The following is a 26628-nucleotide window of genomic DNA, read 5'->3' as shown; positions in this document are numbered from 1 at the left end:
AAAGAAACAATGATAGGAAAATGATCGCTGCCGAAGAATGATGAGAGAACTTCCCAATTAAGGCAAGGAGCCAAACAAGGAGAACAAAGGGTCAAATCAACTGCACTCTTAGGATTCTGATGCGGGTAAACTCTGTGAGTTGGCGAACCATCGTTAACAAAACAGACATTTGCATCATCAAAAATGTCCAATAACTGTAATGCAAAACTGTCACAGTAATGGCAGCCCCATGCCGTGTGGTGGGAGCTAAAGTCACCGAGGACGATGAGTGGCCGGGAGAGACTTGATAAAATTAACTGAATATCTGCACCTAGAGAAGAATGAGGATGGGGAATGTAAAACGAAACAAAAGTAATATCAAAGGCTTTAACTGCCACAACATTAAAATTGAGGCTATGGGAAGGAAGGGAAACGCGCGAAAAAGGAAACGAGCGATTGATTAAAAAAGCACTACCTGCATATCCATCACACCTGTCATCCCTCAAACAAGAGAAACCAGGCACACGAAACCGTACACCAGGCCTCAACCAGGTTTCAGAGATGGCAAGTATAACAGGCTTATATTTTTGAATCAAGTTAATTAGATCAGGCTTCCTCTGAGAGAGACTTTTACAGTTCCACTGAATTATTTTTATTGAGTCCATGGACAAGAGTAATGGAGGATGAAGGAGCATTAAGGGTGATAGGAGCTGCGTTGTTCAGTTGGCAATTAATACCATGAATGGGAGAAAAATGATTAGTCAAAATGAGTAGAAGAGTATGCAAGAGTTGTTCAGTAGATGGAGAATGGGATGAGGGAGTATTAATGGCACAACCATTACCAAGAGCGGATGAATCTAAAGAGATGATATTACGATGATATTAATTTGTCATAGCCAGGTGGACTTGGAGAATGAGGACGAGCAGATGGGATGACTGTTTTTTATATGAGGAAGTGGTATGAGAATGATTGTTGGAGGAAGATGTACTTTCAATAGAGGGCTGAGTATGAGGGGGAGCAGTGTGAGAAGCAAGATGTTTTGCCACCTCAGCATAAGGTTTGCGCGAATGAGGAAACTGAGCAGAAGCCTGGGAAAAGGAAATATTTTCTTGCGACATTGCTTTTTTAATCAAACGCTGCCTCGCGTGCTCTGGGCAAATTTGATCTATTGCAGAATGGTTGCCAGAGCAATTAAGACAAGAAATATTATGACCAGAGATTATGCATGATTCACCTGAGTGAGGCTGGGAACATTTGAAATACCTTGGCTTTGAACGGCAGATGTTTTTAGTGAGACCAAATCTACAACAATTATGACATTGAATAGTCGGTAAATTATACATTCCAACATTCAGAGCATTATAGAACATAAATATTTTTTTTGGCAATACCTGACCTCTAAAAGTTAGGACTACTGATTGGGTAGGTACCCAACTAGCAGTCCCATCAATAATCTGTTTCCGATTTAGTCTTCTCGCTTTTAAAACAGGGCCACACCCTGACGGAAGTTCCAAACTTTCCGTGAAAGCTTGCATGGACCATTCTATCGGCACATCCCGCACCAAGCCCATACGAGTAACACTTAAGGTAGGGATGAAAGCCTTGTACTTGTGAGTGGTCAAAAGAGGATTAAGCAGATGAAAACTGTATACTTATTTTGTTACGGCCGATGCTTTTAACCCCTTCTTTATTAATATTTCCAATTTTATTCTTATAAAGAAACTCATCAAATTTAAGAGCCTTTATAGATAGACCTGCTAATGGCTCTGATTCAAGACGGGAGACGTGAACTATATAAGGGCCAGAATCAGAATCGCAATAAAAATTAAGGAGATCATCAAAGGAAGGGTTGATATGAATAGTTTGGATCGAAGGGATCGCAGCGGAAGGATCAATAATTGTCCTTTTGAGTGAACCTATATTTTGGTCAATATTATGGCGTTTTCTGGAAGATTGAGAATTTGGAGATGGATCGGAATCAGGCGCGAAAAAAAAATCGTCGTCCTGATCAGGAGGATCCGGTTCTGGCCTAGTCTCCATTCCTCCTGTCAAATATGACACATACGGGAAAATTTAAAATACAAGAATAGAATTTAACACAACTATTATTTAAACTACACTAAAGACTAAAACTAATAATAATGAAACAAAATTAACTTGCAATACAAATGATAACCAAATGAAAATAGAATTTAAACACAGAATTTCCAAATCGTGTATTGACTACATCAAACGCGATCTGACGATTATTTATTTGTAATCCATTTTATGAAATGTAAAAAATTTCGTCACTGTCATCGCAAGTGCGCGCAGTCGCGAAAAGTATGGTGACATGTCAGTGAGAAAAAATGTATTGTCACCCTGACAAAAATCACCAGTACGCGCTATCCCTTACTATCAGTGGACAGATTTTATATTTGGTATAACTTACAATATTTTCTGGGATTTTTATTAAATTTTTTGTTCTATCAACTGTTAAAAATAAAACAGAACAAAAACAATGTATATTCTGAAAAAGATATTATTAAGGGTAAAAAAAATATATTTAGCGATAGGAAATGACACAAAAATATTAAATATAACAAATATATTAAACTTTAAATAAGTACAAATACATCTTTAGGTACAAAATATCACAATGACACAAAACTACAAACTATTTTTTATAACATTCATCTTCTAAATAACTATTCGTTTACTTAATATTATATACATTGAAATTCCATATAAAAATCAAATCGAATTTGAACCCGCGCCTCTTAGATTCCGTCCAAGTTCTTTAATACAAACAAAATTGTTCTGTTCTGTTCTTTCTAATATGGCGTTCCGAGCGTGCCAGTTGAGCACAAAATCACTTCGCCAGTGTCACGTTGAATGGAGAACTCACGAAAGAGGTTGTACGGTAAAACAAAATTGTTTTATACTTTTATAGTAAAATGTTTGAAAGTCGTAAATCTATAGAAACAATAGGCGTTACTTCAAATTCAATCAAAAGTTAATTTTAATTCTTCTCTTCAATTCTTCTTTCTATATGCAGAAATTGAATGTAAAACTAAAAACTAATTTACAAAGCTTCAGTTTACCGTTTATTTATTATTAAGTAGAAATTGCCAAAATTTGTGTTGCCATATAAAAATATATTTCAAATTTGATTTCAATTTCAAAAGATTTTTTGAATGACTTAGTTTTTTTATTGTTTAAACTTCATACTAAAAAACATTAATAGGCATTGCAAAATTTTATAATCTGTAGCACCATTATATATATATATTAAAAAAAGTCAAAATTAATTTAATATTTACAATTAAGTATCTATTCACTTTTTAAATTATCTTTGATAGCTTAGTTAAGTATTTACTTATTTACAAAAAATACTTTTTTATATTTTGGTTTCGTACTTTACTTATACAATACAATATGTTATTATAATAAGTAAATATTGTCTTTTTATCTGTAAAAGATACGTCACTATTACTTATTCGGGATAGAGAAAATTAGAAACACATCACTATTTGTTCTTGTGTTTCAGGCATTTTCTAAACGTTTTTTTAATGAATATAATTGAATATTTAAAAATTGAATGCTACTAACTGCGTCTAAGTATACATTAAGGTTATATTTCATGTTTTAAGACGAAAAAGGACCATAAATACATACAATTTAAACATTTTTCATTAAATTATTCATCAAATTAATATTTGATTTATAGATAATATCAATTATCACTTTATTTAAAAGAATATCATATAAAAAAAGTGAAAAACAATATGGCATATCACAAAATCTTTCTCTATCCCAAAAAAAAGAAAAACTACTAAATAAACAAGGCACTTCGCGAAATGAAATACTGGCGAAAACATTTAAATAATATGAAAAGTAACCTTCGTTTCCTTTACGTTTGTATCGTAATAGTTTCTTTCTTGGCTTCCAACATTTTGTAGAACACGACCGCGTCGTGGACGGTTGGGAAAGTGTCAAGTTGAAGTCGTTCCGATTCTAATGTATTGAAACGCTCTATCATTTCTAATACTGGACCTAGAACGAAAATATTTTTTTTAATATATGGTGCATTAACCTTGAAGTAACCTAAGGTACCCTAACCGACTTCCCCGAAATTCTGCTGCGTTTCATATTTAAACGTAATTATTAGAAATACCCGACTTTTAGCTTAGCTTAGCTTTAAACATCTCCTATATATAGCAAACCAAAGGTAGTTGTATCGAGACAAAGCGAGGCGTGGAGTTCCGCCACTTAACCTCGTCTTGAAATATTTTGGAAATTAGGGCGGAATGGAGTGTCTTGACACTAGGTTCCCTCTACCATGCCATATGCGGGATACAGCGTGAGGTTAAAAAAAAGAACAATTATCTTACCATTAGCCCCAGCAAGTAAAACTGTGACAGTATTAGCCACTAATTCCCTTTGGGCCGCCACCAAACTCTTTATTCCTGGTGCGTCCACATAAGACAAGGCCGTAGCATCGATTATTACACATTGCACCTAAAATATGAAAAGGGATGAAATAATATTAGCTTTTAACGGTATTTAAATAATGTTTAGATGGATATAGTTGTGGGTTCAAATTATCAAAAAAAAAACTAAAATATATTCTAATTATATATATAAAAATTTTAAATGAAAAATTCTATTAACATTTAATACATAAGAGCCCCTAAAAATAATGAGCTATATTTTTATGATATGGTGGTTATTATTAAATCTTTTGATATTATTTGTAAATTATCAGTTATAAGTATTTGTTTATTTTTATTTATTTATATGTTACATTACCTTATTACTATAATTCGAGTCCCACTCAAAAGATTCCTTGGTGTCACTCTCTTCTTCAGATTTGAGATAACCGATCTTTCTGAACAAAGTCGCTCGGAACAGGTTTTTACTAGCAAAGTTGAGGCCACCGCAGTAGTGGAAGATTTTTATGCCGGGGATCTCTTCGGCCTGTGAAAGAAAAAATACAAATATTATGTTATTTATCTAAGGTCATACGTTCCTGCGAGCGGAGGGATTTTTATAATATTTCATACAAGTTAGCATAACGTATTTTACAAAATTTTGGAAATGCTTAAACCTATTTAGAAGAACATTTCACACTTAAAAAAATAGTTTAACACGAATATTTCCACAATTCGACAGTAAGCATTAAAAAATATACATATAAGAACTTTTTATAGAATATATAATCATAGTTTACTTATGACATATTTAATATTGTCAAAGTTTGATAAGCTTGTCAAAGATCTGTCAAACCTTTGAAGAAAATGAAATTTAAAGTTTTTTAACTATTGAAAAAAATAAAAGAAAATGCGTTTAATTGCAGATAAAAGGTACCCGTACTCTTTAAAATACCAAATTGGAATCATAGATTTAGCAAGATGGTGGATGTTTATTATAATTAATATAATAATAATGGGTGTTTTACAATATTTTATATTATCCTTTTATAATGATATGGAAATGGAATGGATGAGCCGTGGCGTGTTGTTGTCACAAAATTAAATTATTTTTATATAATTTAAGTAATAAGCATTGAAGAAAATCTACAGAATTAGCAAGAATACGGCAATTGAATGCAGTGAACTGTGAAATTTTTGTGATTTAGAAAATGTATTAAAAAAAATAAAGTATAACTTACAGCTCTATATCTCTTAATATCCAAATATAAGTCAGTGTCGAGAACTCTCCCCAAAAGGCAAGTATAAGGTTTCTGTGAGCGAACGAACAACGTTCCTACACTTGCTATTAAACCTGCGCCGAGACTGTAAACAATAAAAATACAATATTAATATTTTATATTTGTACTATAAAAATAAAAAATTATATATTTTTAGCCGTTAGAGCCGTCGTGGCAGTGGTAGAGTATCTGGCTATACACGCGATGGTTGTGGATTCGATTCCTACTCTGAGGAATAAATATATTTAAATTATTTTCGGCGCGGCGGTGAGATCCGTCTTAAACAAACAATATAGACTTACCCAATATCAATGTTAACTAACATTGTCGTCAAGAAAGTGACAAGCCACACGATGGCATCCAATTTGCTTAGCCTCCAAAATCTGCAATAAATTAAGCGTAATATTGTAATTTACTCTTCATATATTTTTTTTTATTTTAAATATGACATTATTTTTAAATTTATTATCTTCACTTTAATATATTTCATACCAATTAACAAGAAAAACTTTTATATTTTATTTTTTTAACTTTACGCTGTATGCCACACATACTATGGTAGACAGAGGAAACCTGTTAACCTAGTGTCTGGGCACTTCCGTTCTCCACTTTTCACCGAAATCTCAAAGAATTACGTGTCGAGTGGCGGAACTCACCGCACTTTACCTCGTTACCAGAGATACCAAATGAATACCAAATAACAAAAACTCATACTAACTTAGCCAGTTCCTTAACTTGCATGAACATGCCCTTCAAAGACACCACTATGATGGAGGCCAACACGCAACGAGGTAACAGTTCAAAGAAAGGACCAACCCACAATAACACGCATAGTATCAAACTCGCAGAAACTATCGAAGTTACACCAGTTTTACTGCCTGCCTGGATTAAAAGATAGATAGATAAAATTAGATATAAATTAAGATAAAAATATATAATTAAAAAAATATTGCTTATATCAATGTTTTGTTTTAAAAGCAAGCGGAAAGTGGAGAACAATTTGTTTTAAAAATACATTCCACTCTGTTTTGCCTTCACCCTGTTGAATTTAGTGTTAGGACACTCCGTCCCCGACGCAACGTCCAGTTTTCGAGACATTGCGTATTGAATGGCGAAATTCAACGCTAATAAGAAAAAGAAAATATTTAATATTTATTACTAGTGGGAATCGACCCCATAACTGTCGCATTTACAGTCACTATTACATAGAGCTTGTGCCGCTACCCCTAAATATAATAATGATAATTATCTAATAATATTATTTACCTGATATTGTATATAAGATCTGGACAAGCTGGCGCAGAGTGGAGCACAGAAGAAGAAAGAACCGAACACATTACTTGTGCCCTGAAATACAATACAATATTAAATAATATTACTTTATTTATTTAAAAATAAGTCTAAATTTAATAAGACTTTTGATATAAACAAATCACAACTAATAGAAAAGTAACTTTTTTTACCTACAACTGTTATATTTACAGTCAGATATTTTCTATGTACGCCACAAGGGCATCTTACACATTTTAAACACTTTAACAATTAAAATATATAATATCTTAAATTTTCCTTTGTAAAAAGGTAACTTTGCAGCAGCCACGGCTCGTCAACCGTACTATATCATCATATCATTAAAAACAACACAAAATAAAGTCAAAACGCATATAAGTAAAAAAACCTTACCAAAGCCAAAAGTTCTTGATTAGCATCGATCTCATATTTGTCCTTGGAAGCAAATATCAAGGCCATCGACATGGATATTGTGTACGTCACCATGGTGATGGTGAACGCGTCTAAGGCGATGGTGGGGAGGAGCTCTATGGCGGGCACCGTGGGTTCTGGTAAACTGTTAATATAAGTATTATGTTAGTTTATTTAGAAGCATTATTATATTAAATAATATAAGACAAATTAGGTACAATATAGATTATCTCTTTACGTCTAGGAAAAGCACGCTTTCAGCTTCACCTGTATCTCGATTATAGAAAGGTAGGTAGAGGAAATCTAGTGTTAAGCCACTCTGTTCCCCATTTCCGCCGATATTTGAGGCATTACCAGTCCTTCAGTGCCTTACTCAGTAGCAACTCAACGCCGCGCTTTTCCTTTGTTACCAGAGCGAACAAATGAAAATATCATTAAATAATAATTCATTCCCCCGAGGAATCGAACCCATAGCCGTCACGTACAACTCACAAGCTTGTGCTACAATGGCCTCATTTAGTCACTAATATTTTTTTTACTCAGTAATATTTTTTTCCTATAAAAAACATCACTTACCCAGTAGGTATTGTTCCCACTAAGGAGATTCCATAGTGTCCTTTCAGATCTACGAATTTTGATACTAATGTACCGATAACTATAGCTAAAAGTTCTATAGGCACTGGCACACGACTTCTCTTGCTTACCCATGGCTGGAATAAAGAAGTAATGTATATAATTATTATTATTTAGAGATTATATAATGTATTTGCTGTCGATTTTATATTTTAAAAAATCAAGGCTTCGTTTATTAATAATATATATACATTTTTTAATTATGACATTACATTTTTAAATTATAGTATAGTACCACTAGCATAGAAAATTGGACGAATAAGAATTTCCAAAGAAATTTCTCAGATGTCTTAAGGCATTAAGCATATTGAGTGGTGGAACTCAATGCCACGCTTTTGTCCCGTCACCAGAAGGTAGATTGAAAATATTACAATTTCTTTTCCTCGAGTGGGAATCGAACACACTGCCTGTTACGTTTATAGCCGCACGCAGCTTTACGGCGTATCCCGCATATAGCAGGGTAGGTACAGGGAAACTAGTGTTAAGACATTCTGTTCCCTAAATTATATTAATAGTTACAATAAATATAAATAACTCACTTTAAGAACTTCATTGTTCAAAGCTATGATGGTACAGGCCAACGCTGATATCGCGAACGCCGTCCAATTTGCGTTTGGCATATTCTTCACTATTTCTATGGCCGTCTGAAATAAGCATAATAAAAAGAAAAACATTAGAACTACGTATATATAATAACTTATAAGTTGTAATACTTCAAAATTCTAATAAATAGATAGATAAAGTCTTTATTAAAATATATTATTATTTTTGATTCTTTATTTTAGTAGCATTTTTTGACAAAGAAAATAATAAAAATGCAGAAAGTAAATAAATGGGAAAATTAATTGGGAAAGTCAAAAATTAAATTTAATGTTATTATTAAAAACATATAGCACAGTATACATAAATATTGTATCTTTTTACATGTATGGAAAAAAAATATCACTTTCCGTTCCACTTTTTTGTTTCTTTTTTTTTGTCTTATCCAATCATAAAAAGCCCAAACACCATGTATAAAAAAATACACAAAAAACCATACTCACAAACACTACTTTATAATTTGATCCCAGTTTAGGTAATTTAATACCAAACAAATCCTTCAATTGTGAGGACAGTACGTGGAACGAGGCGGCGGTGGTGAACCCAGATACCAGAGGCTCTGAGAGCAACGTTGACACTGCGCCTAGACGCATTATCCACATTATAACCTGAAAATTAAAAATAAAATTAATTAATTTAAGGGTATTTTTCTTTTATTTTGAAAGAAAAGTGTTAATATAGCATGCAAGCATGGTAGGCTGAGAAAACATAGTGTTAAAACACTTCGTTTAGCACGTACCATCGAATTTTTTAATGCATTTCATGAGTAACTTAACGAATCCTGCTACAAGGAAATGAAAATATTAAGTTACAAATTTTCTCGAGTAGGAATCGAATCCGCAACCGTTGGGATCATATTCAGAACATTTTTTATACTTAAACCAAATTACTTCTAATAAATAATAATTATTTAATTTTAAAATACAATAAAACATTCAACTTTAACATGGTTAAAATAAAATCATATTATTTTTTTAATATATCAAACTACAAAAACAAAAAATAATACAAACAATAATATATATATATATATATATATATAAAAAAAAAAAGAAAATTAAAAAGTTAATAAGAAATATGGCCGGAACTAATGACCCCGACGTGATTTGAACACGCAACCTTCTGATCTGGAGTCAGACGCGCTACCGTTGCGCCACGGAGTCGGTACTAGAAGGTTTCAAATTAAAAGTCTATTTCTACTTTGATATTATTTATACCGATTTTATAAATCTTTTTTTAATAATTATTTAACTGTCATTCTACATATAAAAAATTTTGATCACATCAGAATTTGAACCTGCACCTCTTAGACAACGTACAAGCTGTTCGTGAACGTAAGCTTAGTGGTCAGAGCGTTTCAATTGCCAAGAGCGCGGATCCCGTAATGTTAAAAATTTAATGGGTTTTCTATAAAAGTTTTTTTAGCGAGTCAAATAATATTAAAGCTAAATTGTTTAATCTTTTATTATTATTATTTATATTTTATTATTTTATAGTTATATTTAAATTATTTTAATATTAGTATAGGTTATTTGCATATTTTTACATATCTGGCGCATCATGCTGTACAACTATACGGTATAGAGTTCTTTAATTTATCTATTGTATATTTTTGTAGCGGAAAGTGGGCAAAAAAAGTGCCTTAACACGAGGTTCCTAGGTTCCCTCTGTCTACCCTGCTGTGTGAGTGATTTTTTTTATTAAAATACATTTACTTACTTGCAACAGGCCAACAGTCAACGTGAGTATACTTAGAACTTGTAAGGGAGAATATCCAGTGGTTATTATATCGGGACCTGTAATATATGAAAAATGCAATTTAAATATATTTGCAGGTACATTATGTATATAGTAAGGTCAACGAGTTGTGGTTTGTTGTTATTTTTTCCTTCCCGAATGAACAATGCGCAAAAGTTCACAATGCCTAACTTCAAGACGGCCATGGCTCGTCCACCGTAGTGTAACTTAATATTCGATAGCTAAGATAATTACATAATAAATTAAATAAAGAATAAATACCAAGTTGATGCGATTGTATGTCGTGAGTTGTGACCAAATGAAAGTTATCGATGTTTGTGGGTTCAAATCCTATTAATGGAATTTTCCTATTTTCAATCTATGCCTTGCTTTATCTTGTTACCAAGGAGATGAAACTAATTCATTTCACCGAGTGGGAATCGAACCCATAATCTATCGCATTTACAGTCGCACTTATGCCCGCCACTGAGTCACAACTGGCCTCGCAATTTTTTATTTTTTTATTTTAATAAATGTCATAATTATTTATTTATTTTAATAAAATTTAATTATATAATTAATTACAGAAATGATACTAGGTGCGTTTTATCTTTTGCTAAAAAAGTTAATAAGCCAATTTATCTCAAATTGATTATAAGTTATTATAAAATAATGACACTTGAAATTTTTGTAATAATATCAAGGTTATCAACAATAAACGTTATCTAAGGTTAGGAGGAAAACTTAAAATTAATAGTGATTCTGATTATCGTTCCTATACTTTAAATACGTAATATCATTAAGCCGGAGTGTTTGTTTGGTCAAACGCGGTAATCTCAGGAACTGATTCAAATCGTCCATTTATCGAGAAGGAGAGAGAAAGCTGTCAACGGCTATATCACATTATGTTACGATCAATAACAATAAAGAATATATGTATTATAGTTTTCGAATAATAGTATTTTAAAATATCAATTGGATTTTGTAAAAAAATTATTAAATTATATTAATTAGAATATATAATGACAGGAAAATATTCTCCTCAGCGAAAAGGGAAATACCCGTTACTAATTTTTTAAATTGTGTCTTGAAGACTCACGACAATCAAACATAGTGACGTTGATAGCTAAAAATAGCATATTTTTAAAGAGTGTAATCAATTTGGATTTTAAATTGCATATGGTAACTATTTTATTAGAAATTAAATTGAAACTGCGTAGATATAAAAAGACAGATTTTTTTTAGGGAAGAAAAATATTTAAAAAAATACTTTTTTGTTTGCGGTTTCCTATACCTTAATATTATTTGAAAGAACAAGCTAGGGGTCGATTTAAACATAAATAAACAAAATTAATTTGTCTACCATTCTTATAAATAGCTAAGTTCAAGATTTTTTTTACAATCTGTTATTTAAAAAAAAAATAGATATTATATTAGTTTAAGCCGTACCTCCGCTAGCTGTAGCATTAACAATGCCTATTATTTCCGGTCGCGTTGAATATTGTGTCACCACCTTCAGAAAAACAAATCACAATTAAGAGAAATTCAATAATTAAATTTAATAAACGCTAAAATGTATAATATTCTATTGTACATGATAATTGTCAGTTCAAATTTAGATGTTTTTTTTTTCAGCTTCACGCTGTATCCCGCATGTAACAGGGTAGGCAGAGGAAGCCTAGTGTTAAGACATTGCTCTCCTCTCTTTCCATCTATATTAAATATTTCATTTCTTCGAGTGAGAATCTCTGCGCCACGACTGGCCTCAAAAAACCATATAAAATAATTTATTATTAAATACCTTCCCCGCCATAAGGCAAGCTACGGCGAACGTCCCCATAGAGACATGGGGGGAAGTGCCGAATATCACGTAGATTAGTACTGGGAAGAACGCCATGTACAGACCGACTATTGGCGGTACCTCGGCAAGCATCGCGTACGCCATACCTGGATCAAATATAAGTAATATTAATTGCATTGATAAATTATAGGATAAAAATAGCTATAAGTAGTAGGTATAGTATTAACAGATTAAAGAGAATTGAGGCCAGTCATGGTGCAGGGGCAAAAAGTGTGACTGTAAAAGCGACTGGTTGTGGGTTCGATCCACACTCGAGGAAATGAAATATTCATTTAAACTTATATTTCTGTTTCTTCGCTGTGGTGTAGAGGCAAAACGCGGCGTTGTGTTCCACCACTCAACACGTAGTGCCTCCATAATTGGGCGGAAAATTGGAAACATATGAATGGGAGGGGAGAACGTTAACACTAGGTTCTTCCTGCATACCGTGCTGTGTGCGGGATAGAGCGTGAAGCTAAAAAAAGCGTAAATTTCCTCTTGTACCAAAGGTACCTTATTACTTCAATAATTTTATAAAATATTTTTTGTTTAATTTTTTAACATACTTATTCTAAAAGAAAGAAACAATTATATACTTCACTATTAAACTAGTACTAAAATAATTAATTAGAGAGCTAACAATAGCCCCAGACAAATGTACGTAAATTTAGGTCAATTTTTGGCGTCACCCAAGAGACAAGGTGAACGAGCGATACCAGTTCTGCCGATGGCAACTACGATACAGACGCTACGATAGAGCTTTCGAAATTTGCAGTACATCTTGACTTGATAAATAACAAAATGGAGAAAAAAGAGAGCAGTGACAAATGACTCTAGTAAAGCATTACTTGCTGCTCAACGTCAATAATAAATGATAGTCAAAAACATTTTATTTTTCTAGTATTTTACACAATACATTGACATTAAAATTCATTTTAAGACCATGTGACAAGGTCAGTAAGTAAGGTTATTAATAGATTTCTATAATTCTCTATACAAGATTGATGCCGGCAACTTTCTATTTTCTTCTGAAAATAGCTTTAGTCACGTATTATACTATACAATATGTTATATTTAGAATCGCGCTGCTCTCTGTTCTCTATTTCCTGCAGAATTTTCGAGACATTTAGTGTTCAACGCCGCCCTTTGTTTTGTTACCAGAGGAGCGACGAAATTAATTTTCGCGACAGAATCAAACCCGCAATCGTGGCATTTACAATTAGAAGCTGTGTCATTATACATAAAAACAGAAACAATCATATTTGAACCCACGAGCTTCTCTTGCCTGTCTCTTACCTTGAGGTATATGCATCACAGCGGTAGTGGCGCCAGCTACTAAGTCCCCAACTAAATCCCTCTTCGTGTTGTACCGAGGCAGCCATCGCGCTATCGGCAGAGAATTCAACAGGCACTCCCCGAAACCACAACTTTGTACTGCCCTTTTACATCTGTATGACACTGGAATAAATATTAATTTCAATAATTTAGGTTTAGTTATGTTAATTTAAAAAATAAAAATAAATCAAATGAACCTAGTGTTAAGGCACTCCGTTCCCACTTTCCGTTGAATTTTTCGAGACAGCGTGTTGAGTGGCGAAACGCAACACCTTACTTTGCCTCAATTGCCCTAGTGGGAATCGAACCCATAACCTAAAAAAATACAGATAAGTCATAATACATATGCAAATATATCTTTCTCACATGGTTTCTTCGGGACTTGATAGTCAGCGTCCTTGTTCAGGGCGTCTTGTTGATACACACGTCGTATGACATTGAACTGTTGACTGGGCCTAGATTGTAACCTGTAACAATTGAAAAGTTACATTTAATTACAATATGGAATGTAGCCTTTTTTTAAATGAAGGTAAAATAAAGTATGAACGATAAAATGGCGCTAACAATTTGTGCGACATACGTAACAATGAAAAAAAATAATATTAATTATATTTAATTTTAGTTTAAATTTAGCTTTAAGTTTTTTTTATATTCATGATGTATCCCGCATAGCATTGTAGGCAGAGGGAATCTAATCTCTATTAAATATCTCTATAATATAATATTCTTTATTATAATCTCTATTTCACTATAGAATTTTAGCAAACTTTTCTCATCACGTAGCGTTTATTGTTTCTTTCTCTTAAATCAGCTCATAAATTAAAAAGTATTTTGTCCCAAAACAATTCTACAGAATATTTGTTTTCTTGAATTGGGTGAAACTTTGGTTTCCATCGGACCTGTTGATCTTTAAAATGATAATATTATTAAAATACGAAAGTATTTCAGATTACTAAACAAATAATATAGTTCAAATCGACGAAGTCGCGCGGAGCGCTAGTATAATAATCTTACTTGAAAAAATCATAAAAACATTATTCTATCGCAGTATACATATATTACAGAGCAAGTATATATTAGTAGCTAATGGGGAACGGAGTGTCTTAACACTAGGCTCCCTGCGATATAGCTCTTTAAGTATACACTACTATTTTTCATCAACTTCTTTGTTCAAAGATCACGACAGTTTGTTTATTAAGAGATCAGAGATCTATTAATATCTTAAATGTCAAAGACCTTATAGTAGGTATTGGTTGATGAACTGTACGTACTAAGAATAATTAAACATCTTGTGATAAGAGCTGCCTTCTGGAGTAATTTTGAAATTCTTTCCACAGAATCATAGTAACAAAAAATATATTATAATCTACAATAATTTTGTTATACTTTTAGATATCGAACTTGCAAACACCGTGTGTACAGTCGTACGCACTTTCTCTATTATACTTTTCTTTTTTAAATTTATTAAAAAATATCTCATTAATACATTTTTAACCAGCTTTTATTAAGACAAGGACAAGGAAGGATAAGGTTATTTATAACTAAATAACAAAATAAAATCTAAGAATCTAAATTTTAATTGTAACATCAAGAAACTTGGCAGTTATACTACCCTGGGATCCGGCCGTTGAATCCTGCATAAACGAGTTTTCTTAATTAAACCTATATTAATGAATAATACATGATTAGTAGAACAGATTACACCTGGGTTGCCTGGAAGAATCCTGCCGCAATCACCTTTAATTTCATTTTTTCGTAACTCGTTTTTGGAGATAATTGCACCAATACGTTTTTTATATGAATCGCACATCATTTGAAAGATAATCGCATAAGGAATTGGAAAATTAAGGGTTGCCAGCTCTCAGTCTGCCGCAAGTCTAGGGTTGCCTGGTTTAAAGATGTCACTAAATGTTAATAATTTGCACTCATGTGTTTTTTTAATGAATTATATATCAAATTAAAGCTTATTTTTTTCTGAACACTATAAAACAGGGTTGCCTGGAAAATTCCTGCCGCAAACTGGGGTTGCCAGCGTTTGAAATATTTTATTCCGGTTCCGTTTGACTATGAGAATAGACGATGAAATGCGCGGTCTGCCCCATGTTTTAAAGTAAAATATTATATAATAGAAGGTCAATCTTAAAATCAATGTTTATTTTAATTGTTCACCTGTTAAATGATGATTTTAATCATATTACACGTAGAAAACTATTTAAAGATGAAATCATCCTTATTTTTCAAGTAAAATAATGAATGTATAATATTGAGTCTTTGCAAAATCTATTTTCTAAATACTAATATTTATTTAAATTACCATTTTGAAACAACTAAATTATCTAATTAAATAAATGTTTACAAATATCGATCTACTATAAGCTATTAATATACATACATATACATCATGTTTCCTTAATATAATGAAGGGTGACCATTATTGCGGATATTTTTTAAATTAATTATATTGAAAAATATATTTCAATGAACTCTCTGTCTCTCTCTCTCTCTCTCTCTCTCTTCATCCTCTACTTGTTTGATTTGACAACGCTTGCCGCAACTTTTTTTTTCTCACGCAACTTTTAATAATTTGCATAGGAAAAAAAAATATATATATAATAGAATTATAATAAACAAAACTAAGTTAGCAAAGATTAATTCCAAGAAAAACTATTCAACTAATAATAACTATTAAAAAATTATAAATAAAAAATTTCACTAGCAAGAACTTGTCCGTTTATGCTGATAGTTTTTAAGGCATTTAGGTCTGAAAGAATTGTTCTTATAATTATAATAAAGCACAATCACTCCTAACGTCCCTAACTTAGTGTAATCAAAACTGAGGCAACTATCCCACTGCCACAATTGTCTAGATTTTATTCTGTATTAGAAGTTATTTACATAGATAAAAATATATAATATTAAACATTAAAGTATACTTACGTTTTGCATTAGAAAATAATTAAAAAATACTTCTTTATATTTTTGTTTTAAAACAATGAACTTTTTGTAACACTGTAAATGATAACCGTGCATTGTGTCACTATTAAAAAAAATGTCACTGTATTTAAAATTCATTTTTTGGCGAAACAATAGCATAATTTTACACTTTTGGAGAGATTCCTCGTTAAATTCTATCACATTTTCACTCCGGCCGCACAAAAAACACATCTTCATTTTTGTCAAGTAAAAACGTCTTTACTCTAAAACGAAAGGTAAGTAACTAAGTAATATGCTCAAAAACAACTCATTTGGCCATCTGCCCTTTTATTGCATTTAGAAACAATACATCTTCGAAAATAATTTTATTGCATGTGGTTTGCTTTGTTTCGCGCTGCAAAATGTTTATCTATAGTAAAAAATAGCGAACTAACTAATGCCGACTCCTGGTCATAAATCGTAAATAGCGTTTATTAGTCGGCATTACTGCCGAATTTTCTTGGAATTAATCTTTGCTGACTTAGTTTTGTTTATTATAATTCTATTATATATATATATTTTTTTCCTATGCAAATTATTAAAAGTTGCGTGAGAAAAAAAAAGTTGCGGCAAGCGTTGTCAAATCAAACAAGTAGAGGATGAAGAGAGAGAGAGAGAGAGAGAGACAGAGAGTTCATTGAAATATATTTTTCAATATAATTAATTTAAAAAATATCCGCAATAATGGTCACCCTTCATTATATTAAGGAAACATGATGTATATGTATGTATATTAATAGCTTATAGTAGATCGATATTTGTAAACATTTATTTAATTAGATATTTTAGTTGTTTCAAAATGGTAATTTAAATAAATATTAGTATTTAGAAAATAGATTTTGCAAAGACTCAATATTATACATTCATTATTTTACTTGAAAAATAAGGATGATTTCATCTTTAAATAGTTTTCTACGTGTAATATGATTAAAATCATCATTTAACAGGTGAACAATTAAAATAAACATTGATTTTAAGATTGACCTTCTATTATATAATATTTTACTTTAAAACATGGGGCAGACCGCGCATTTCATCGTCTATTCTCATAGTCAAACGGAACCGGAATAAAATATTTCAAACGCTGGCAACCCCAGTTTGCGGCAGGAATTTTCCAGGCAACCCTGTTTTATAGTGTTCAGAAAAAAATAAGCTTTAATTTGATATATAATTCATTAAAAAAACACATGAGTGCAAATTATTAACATTTAGTGACATCTTTAAACCAGGCAACCCTAGACTTGCGGCAGACTGAGAGCTGGCAACCCTTAATTTTCCAATTCCTTATGCGATTATCTTTCAAATGATGTGAGATTCATATATCAATATTCAAAGCAATTATCTCCAAAAACGAGTTACGAAAAAATGAAATTAAAGGTGATTGCGGCAGGATTCTTCCAGGCAACCCAGGTGTAATCTGTTCTACTAATCATGTATTATTCATTAATATAGGTTTAATTAAGAAAACTCGTTTATGCAGGATTCAACGGCCGGATCCCAGTCTATACGTAGCTTGGGTAACAATACAATATTAATATACCAACGAGCTGGTGTGATGATGGAGCCAGGACCTCAATATTAGAACTCTTCAGAGCATACTAGTAAACCATCCGAGTTTAGGCTTATATAATTTAGCAGAACATATTCTATAGCACTTGGTGTAAAAAGCATGTCTTTTATTTTTTCTGGTTCACGCTCGCGTATTACAGGCATTGGGAGCCTAATGATACGACACTCCGCTCTCCACCTTCCGCCGAATTCTTTTTTTAATAATATATTATTATTTATGTATCAATGTTATTAATGTATATTATTAATTACTGATTATTTAAATGTTTAATAAAACATAACATAGATGCTAGTATCAAATATTCTTCAATATCACTATACACGCGGTTCATACAATATAATCACATGGTCAGTACATGGCCAGTACATCGGGAATGTGGACGAAAATAAATAAATATCCAAAGATTGTCTCAACAGAGGTTAGAGGGTAATTGTGTGATTTATTTGTCAATTAATAAATTGATGGGAGAAGTCGATAACGGAGTCTGTTCACACTGATTCTTTGATCCCAAGAAATGAGCGAAAATAAAAATATTTTCCTTTTTCAGGATCTGGCTGTATCCCTCGTATAGCGGGTAAGGTGTCGTTTACGCGCGAGTGCCCCTGTACCACGACTGGACTTTAAAATTGGACTGTATTTTGTAATTTAGAGACCTTTGATACTTTGGTCTTGTTCTAGGACTATACGAATATATATACGCAAATATCAATTTTAAATACAACTTATAACTATCGCATACGCTTGCATATAAAAAAATAAATAAATCAGCTTCACGCTGTATCCCGCACCCAGCACGGTAGGCAGAGGGAACCTAGAGTTAAGACACTCCGTTCCCCACTTTCTGCTGAATTCTGGAGGCATTAAGCAGACCTATTAATATTTTACATATCTTATATATGTAGTAGCATTTATGTAGCTTCGTAACAATAATAAAAAATCTATACCAATCCTCATCACTATCTGAATCCTGCTGTAAAAGCGGCACATTTTCACTATCAGCATCAGTTCGTCTAATAAAATCCTTTTCAAAAAACAATAATGTTTTTTTCATACGCATTTTTTTAAAAACAATATTTTCATTTCAATTACAGATCATTTAAATTAAACCTTATTTTTTTATTATAAAGTATTTTTAATTTCTTATCACAGCAAACACAACACTATCCATCTTCTTTTACTAAACTTCTAAGAAAAAAAATATTATTTTACAAATTATTTTTTCACTTATCGCTAACGCGTTGATATATCAAAAATTAATTGATTTTTAATACTTTTAAATAAAATTTTGAACGTCAAAGGCAATGATGGTTGATATTATTACTGGGACAAGCAAAATATAATGATAGTAAGATGTAACGGATGAATAAACAAGTATTGTTACTCAGATTTGCGCAAAAAATAAAAAAAAAAGAATTATTGCCTTTATCTGTAAGAATTGGTCTATTTTTAAATAGAAAAATTGGCAAAGAGTTTCTCCAATATTGCCAATTTTGGAGAAATTAGTCAAAATGAAAAAAAATCTGGAGAAATTAGTCAAAATGAACTTGTGCATAATTAATCTTTATTTTAAATTTTATTTTTAACTTCATTCGTGTCTTTTTCTGTCTCTATGAAATTGACGTAACTTTAGGTAACGCTAACAAAACCTACTGAAAAGTATTTTTTTTTCTAATGAAATTTTGTATAAATGGACCGGGTAAACGAAAATGTTTCTAATTTAAGATTTTACTAATTAAGAATATCTTCTGCTACCATTGCCTTCATACTAAAAGATTATCAGCATTCTTGCAGGAAATACCTATTAAAATAATATTAATAACATACATTACGTAAAAAGAACTAAGAAAGAAATAATTAAAAACATATAAAACCAATTCGTAGTAAACAAAAAATGTAACGGAAAGACAAAATATAATTTATTCATATATAGTGCCAATAGTTGAGCACCACTCCCCTTATCAAAATTATTATTCCATTATATTCTTATCAATATTATAACGACTGGTCCAGTAACCTCAACTGTCATTATGAAGATTTTGATAATGTTATCTATAAAATAAAAAATAAAAATCAGCATCACGCCTTATTCCGCATACAGCAGGGTATGCAGAGGGAACCAAGCGTTAAGACACTTTCAGTCCTCACTTTTCGCCGAATTTTTGGAGGCATTGCGTGTTGAGTGTACTCAACGCCTTTTACCTTGGTGCAAGAGCGAAGAAATGAAAATATTAATAAATAATAATTCATTTCCTCGAGTGGCGATCGAACCCACCAGTTACAGTCACCCAGTTGATTGCCCCGTTCTGGTAAGGCGACAAGGTGAGACGTAGAATTCCGCCATTCATTGGTAGAAAATTGGATGAGAAGCAGAGAACTGGTTTTCCCTAACACTGAATGTGGATTCTGTATCTGTTATGATACAACTAAGACCTAATTGTCTAATGGAAAATAGGTGTATTCTTCTTCAATATTTAATTTATATATTTTGTAAGGAGTTTTATACAAAATACATATATTTAAATAACTGAAAGACGTTATTTAACACAAAATTGTAGATGGCCATGAAATTTAGTTCTCATCCTAATCTCTACAGTTATCTTTAAAGAGTATAATTTCGCTACGTCAATACTGATTTAAACAGATTCTTTGTTTACTTATAAAGCATTTAACATTTCATGTTTTTCTCAATCTTTATGACAACTATGCCAAGGATGCCAAGGATTATTTATATATGCCAAATATATAGACATATTTTCGCTTATATAAAGTAAATAGGCACAAAATGTGTAAATGTAAAAGAACAAGTAGCTTACGATAATAAACGACGGTGTCATTTAATAAATATATGCAAGTAGAATTTCTTTGTGCATTTAAAAATATATCTACAAATATTTAAATATTTAGTTTTCTAAAGACAAAGAACTAAAACTGTAGAGCTGGATATTACTCAAAGACATAAAGATAAGAAACGGAACGTCACTAAAGGAAAATGAATTTAATATAAGTATTGCATATCGCTATAACTTGAAATATTTGAGATAGTCGATACTTAGATATACTTAATTTCAATAGCAAGGTATGCAGAGGGAACCTGGGAACCTGTTTTAAGACAATACAAGTTTGTTACACGCCTGCACGTAGTCATGATGATTTTTATTATTTTGATTTATGTTCCACTTTTTCGATATTAAAAGTAACTTACAGAGTAGGTAGTGCTCAAAAACTAAACGTATTTTTATTGCAATTTATAATATTCCAAAATTATATTAAAAAATACTAGCTAATTAACTATACCTAATCATACTAAGAATTAGAGGTAAAAAATGTGTATCTTTACTTCGGATCAAAAGCCAATACAATCATTAAAAATAATTCATTAGAAGCCGGTTCATATAATTTTATTTATTCTATAATTTTTTATTCTATAAAATGTAAAATTTGTTAAATTTCATCAAATCCTGTATTTAATGTTTGATTAACTCAGAAATATTTCAAAAATTTATCTTTTAAGTGATAAATCACTTATTTTATATGTAGGTATTACTTTAAAGTGTCTATACAACACGTGTAAAATGATACAAAGACAAACACTCGACATGGTAATTGATATTGCAGTCAACACATTGCACTTTAAATATGGATTTTATTATTATATCTGGTATTTAAAGTTTTTTTTATTACGGTCAAATATAAATAAATTTTGAATAATATAATTTAGTGAAGGTGATACAGTAAGTTCTGGTTAACCTTGCAATTTGACTTTGATTAATACTTTTTTTCCTTTTTGTCACAGAAAGCCTAGGCTCAGTGATTAGGTAATAAATATTGAATTATTTACTTTTTAATCTCTAATGTACAAGTCATATTTGATATAAATATATGAAGTTAAAAAATCTATGACATAGATATTTAAAAAATCCGGATTAAATAAAATGTATTTTTTTTCTATTCTTTGATTATGGCGATATGTCAAACAAGAAAGTAAGTCGAGCAAGAAGTCATTGAAGGACTAACAAACATTTTGATAACTCTAACGTTTATAATGTTGGCAACACTATTTTTTTTACAAACATACAGACACACAAATACTTACCATCCGTTAGGATTTAATTTCTCCTTTTCAGAGTCCTTTGCGTCGCTACCGTTTCGCATTTTGAATTATTAATATTTAATTTAAATAGATATATTATATTACACTTCACTTTTTTACACTTAAGTCACTGGTATCACAGCATTATCACTTTTTTCTAATTATTTTTTTATTATTAAGTAACATAGATTCATGAACAATATTTCTAATTAAGTAACTGGTTTAAAAAACTGGGATAGTTTCAATCTGAAAGTAAAAGATAACTGAGTAAGACTACTTTTTAGGTATAACTAACGTTTTGATAAAAATATATATATACGAGTATTTACTACATAAGTCTAGTAAAAAATTAAACTCATAATAAAAATACCCTATAATAGTGATGTTCGTCTAATATCCCGCTAATGAAGTATACTTTTCAACAATAACTTAAATAAATTAACAATAAATGTAATATTGAATAAACGTTTTAATAATTATGTATTAGTTTAAAAAAACTGTTATGATCTAAAAAATAACTTGTAAAACTAACATTAAAAAAAATGTTTCAGGACAGATGACAGATATTTATTTATTTATTACTAGTGATGAAACAGACATTTAAAAAATCGATTAAAAACACTACTTACTAGAAACATACCGTATCAAAGTGCTAATCTGAACAAAATCACTCAACTCTCCATATCAAGATTCGATAAACACAAAACAAATAAAGGCTCGTCTTTCCTTAAGCGACGTCGGTGAGGCACTGAGCTAAGGCTGTTTTTTATAAGGATAAATCTTATAGATAATACATGTAGTGCTTTGGGTTTACTTTATCGAGTGTCAGTGTTGCTAACATGTGACTTTTTGCGCAACGCCTGGTACCAAGCAACAATATATATTTGACTTAATTTGTGTCTTTTTTACTTACAATTTTAATATAATTTTTTTAAGCATTATTAATTTAAGAATTAAAATCGTTAGATTTGGTATATACCTACATTAGTCTATTTAGAGATATTTTTTGTTTCTTTCTGTTCGTGTACAAATGTAAATATTACTTTTTAAATTTTCAGATCAAATTTATATCTATAATAGGATATCGTCTTTAAAATGATAACGTTATTAGAATATAAAACTGATTCAGATTAATAAATAAATAATTACGTAGTTTAAGCAGGCGCGAGCGCGTCGCTAGTATATAAATATAATCAATGTAAATGACCTAGGTTTGACATAAGATTAGATACCGTATGATCGATAGATAATAAACCTTAAGTAATATGTGTCAAGATAAAATATACAACAAAATTATGCAAGCGCACAAAACCTCGAAATAATCAATAAATAAAATGCAGAATTTTCTCTATAGTTATTGTTATCTTTCCTATCCTAGCTTCACGCGGTATCCCGCTTTTACTCTGGTAGTTAGAAGGACGAAGGTAGTGTTAAGACATTACGTGCTGGGGCACGGAGTGTCTACGTTGGCTGGTATTAGTTATACAGTTTTTTATAGATTTTAAATTTTATAGTTGAAAAACATATGAAATGTGACTTTCATTATTATCGCCTTATTTGACAGGTGAAAACCCAGGTCATGTAAACAGTATAAATAAGAAATTCAATTGGTTGTTTTTATTTATCCAAATCATAATATACGATGTATAAAATGTTGACAATTGACAATACAATATTTATTGAACAAACTGAAAAAAAAGTTAAGTATAAAAAACAAAAATCCTTTTCCAAGGACGAAGGAAGGAGGGGGGCTGGGGGAGTGCCCACCCCAGAATGGTCTGTTGCCAATCCCAGAAATTTTACTTACAAAAAATTTGCCTGTAAAAGAACTCGCTTTGTCAACCAGAACGGAGAAATGGAGTTATATATAAAATCATTATAAAAAAAATTGGGTGTATTTATTCCTTCACATGTTAACTAATAAATAAACTTTTACTTTATTTTTATTAAAATTTAATACCGATATGGCCTAATCAGAAATTTAAACTAAAGACATTATGATTTGCAAGTTTCGCAGCAAATATAATAATAAAAAGATATGCGATATCATTGTTAAATGTACCAGACAATAGCCAATTGAATGGTGATAAGATTTCCCTTAAGCAACTGCTTATCTATAACGAGGTAGATTAAGTAGATTTATTTCGTTATTCTCATTCTATTTATACGTACGAAAAGGACTAGTGGACTAGTACTTAGTGTTAAAACACTGCGTTTCCCAGTTTTCGATGGATTTTTCGAGACATTGCACGTTCTGTGGCGGAACTTGCCGCTATGCGTTGCCTTGTTATCAGAGCAAAAAAATGGAAAAGTTAAATATTTCATTTCGTCGACTGGGAATTGAACCCACAACCTATCGCCTTTACAGACGCACGCTTGTGCTCTTGCAAGGCGAAAGCCCGGCGTTGAATTCCGTGTCTCAACACATAAAAAAAAAAATCAGCGAAAGGAGAAACGGAGTGTGTTAACACTAGGCTCCCTCTGCTTACTCTGCTAATTAGTAGGACACAGCGTGAATGATTAATTAAAGTTAACTTTGATTTTTACTATTAACATTTTATTCAAATAATAATACAATTAGATATATATGACATAATTCCATTAATTTACATTTGATTTGTCCAGAAATTTTACGATTTAGCAAATATAAAAATTACATAATTTTTACAGCGTCATTAAAACGTTAAGTAATGTACACTATCAAATCAATGCGTTTTTTATAACATACATGTCGTCACCCTGACCCAGTAAACGTAAAAATTTGCTTACATTTTTATCATATTTGGTCATATTGGGTTTGTTCGGATCATCCAAAAGAAACATATTAAAACTTCTCAAAAATATCAATTCTTGTTGCGAAAAAAATATATAAATTGTCAATATTCATTCACCGATTTATATACACGGAGGGTTTTGACACTATCTTTTAGTATAACCATAAATTAATTGGAAAATTCAATTTCCTTTCGGTAAATTATTTATTTTCATTTCTTTGCTATGGTATGAAGCAATATCTCGAAGATCGAGCGGTGGATAGGGAAGTATGCCTTAGCACTGATAGTGTGAATGAAGCCTTAGCATATGAGAAGTGATTAAATTGAAAATAGCACTTTTATATTGTGCCTTATATTTCAAAAGAGCTATTACAGATCTTTACGTTATTAATTCAATAACAGTTTTGGAGATATTGAAACTTAATTTAAGGACTTGCCTTAATTAATTTCCAGGTTTCCGTTCAGTGGGCGTATAGGTTTTAATATAAAAATACAGATAAAAAACTTAGTAAATAAAAAAAAATATATATGTATGTCTCTAGAGTCTAGATTTTTGTATTGCATATCTACCTATATATTTTTAAAGCTTCACGCTTCACCTGTATATACCATCCTACACATATCAGGGTACGCAGAGGGAACCTGGGATTGTAGTGTTAAGACTGCCTGTTCCCCGTACAAGGAAATGAAAGTATTAAATATTTCACTTCCTCGAGTGAGAATCGAACCCACAACCTATCGCGTTCACAGTTGCACGCTTGTGTCCCTGCGTCACGCTCACGCCTCATCAGTAAAAAACGTGTTTACTTATAAATTATTAAATATTATTAAACTAATTAGTAGTTTTATCATGAACATGATAATATTATGTTATATAACTTATTATATATTATGACATAATTTAAGTGCTTTATCATCGTATGTTCATATGTTGGTTCGTGCTAATCTCCGAAACTACTGTGGAGATATTTATTTTTTATAGCTTACGCTAATATTATAAAAGATTTTGTAGAAGGCAATAATTTATGAAGAATATACCAAAACAATTTAAATAATCGACCATATTTCTTTTGTTATTTGCTGCTTATATGGCAGCATTTAATAATTATTATAATAATATCATTCAATCATATTTATAAAAAATTTTAAAAAAATATGATGAGATCGTATCTATTCTTTTAATGTTTACGTTTCGTTAACGTCTTCACGTTTTATCCCGTTCATAGCAGGGTAGGCAGACAGAAGCTAGTGTTAAAACACTCCGTTTTATTATTTAAATTTCGTTTAGATATTTCATTCCTCCCAGTAGAAACCGAGCCGACAAGCGTCCCGTTTTCACGCATATTCTATCCTGCGGTAAGCATATAGAACCTTGTGTCGAGACACTCCGTTCTCCGAAATTTACCGCACTTTGTCTACCAGGGCGAGAAAATGAATATATTCTTTCCTCCGAGTTAACTAAAGTAAAATATAGGTTTAACCTAAAATTTTCCTTTTATTTAGAGAACTGTCTAGACTTCCGAATTCATGGCGATACCATACAAATACTAATAATAATATTACTAATGTAAAAGTTTGTGAGGATGAATGTTTGTTACACTTTCACGCAAAAACTACTGAACTGATTTGGATAAAACTTTGCATTAACAAATCTTATGCATCAGAATAACACATTGGGTACAATTTATGTAATAATTTTGTAT

The 26628-nt window shown here is 31.2% G+C and overlaps 1 protein-coding gene and 1 non-coding gene across 6 annotated transcripts in view; both read right to left on the bottom strand.

Annotated features, from left to right (window-relative positions):
• Positions 1–2552: 2552 nt before the first annotated feature.
• Prestin (solute carrier family 26 member prestin) overlaps positions 2553–26628 on the bottom strand; it is a 31661-nt gene continuing 7585 nt past the window's right edge. For 2 of the 5 annotated variants that reach the window (XM_085201051.1, XM_085201041.1), the window contains exons 2-18: positions 22155–22397; positions 13885–13985; positions 13480–13641; positions 12145–12290; positions 11793–11856; positions 10326–10402; positions 9050–9214; positions 8546–8650; positions 7950–8083; positions 7356–7518; positions 6939–7019; positions 6391–6554; positions 5975–6055; positions 5634–5757; positions 4772–4939; positions 4354–4480; positions 2553–4015 (exon numbers count right to left, since the gene is read on the bottom strand). In XM_085201051.1, coding sequence (XP_085057177.1) covers positions 3873–4015; positions 4354–4480; positions 4772–4939; positions 5634–5757; positions 5975–6055; positions 6391–6554; positions 6939–7019; positions 7356–7518; positions 7950–8083; positions 8546–8650; positions 9050–9214; positions 10326–10402; positions 11793–11856; positions 12145–12290; positions 13480–13641; positions 13885–13985; positions 22155–22213 — 2064 coding nt within the window. In that variant the 5' untranslated portion in view covers positions 22214–22397 and the 3' untranslated portion in view covers positions 2553–3872. Of the gene's footprint in view, positions 4016–4353; positions 4481–4771; positions 4940–5633; positions 5758–5974; positions 6056–6390; positions 6555–6938; positions 7020–7355; positions 7519–7949; positions 8084–8545; positions 8651–9049; positions 9215–10325; positions 10403–11792; positions 11857–12144; positions 12291–13479; positions 13642–13884; positions 13986–22154; positions 22398–22780; positions 22948–26628 lie in introns of those variants that run through there. The other 3 variants (XM_085201022.1, XM_085201031.1, XM_085201060.1) reach the window with 3 other exon arrangements.
• On the bottom strand, positions 9698–9769 carry TRNAW-CCA (transfer RNA tryptophan (anticodon CCA)). Its single transcript has one exon. It is a non-coding gene; the product is annotated as a tRNA-Trp (tRNA).

This window comes from Heliconius melpomene, chromosome 2 (genome assembly GCF_056956725.1).
Source record: "Heliconius melpomene rosina isolate 202511_hmr_F chromosome 2, ASM5695672v1, whole genome shotgun sequence".
Taxonomy (NCBI): Eukaryota; Metazoa; Arthropoda; class Insecta; order Lepidoptera; family Nymphalidae; genus Heliconius; species Heliconius melpomene.
This window is presented reverse-complemented; position numbering and strand designations above follow the sequence as displayed.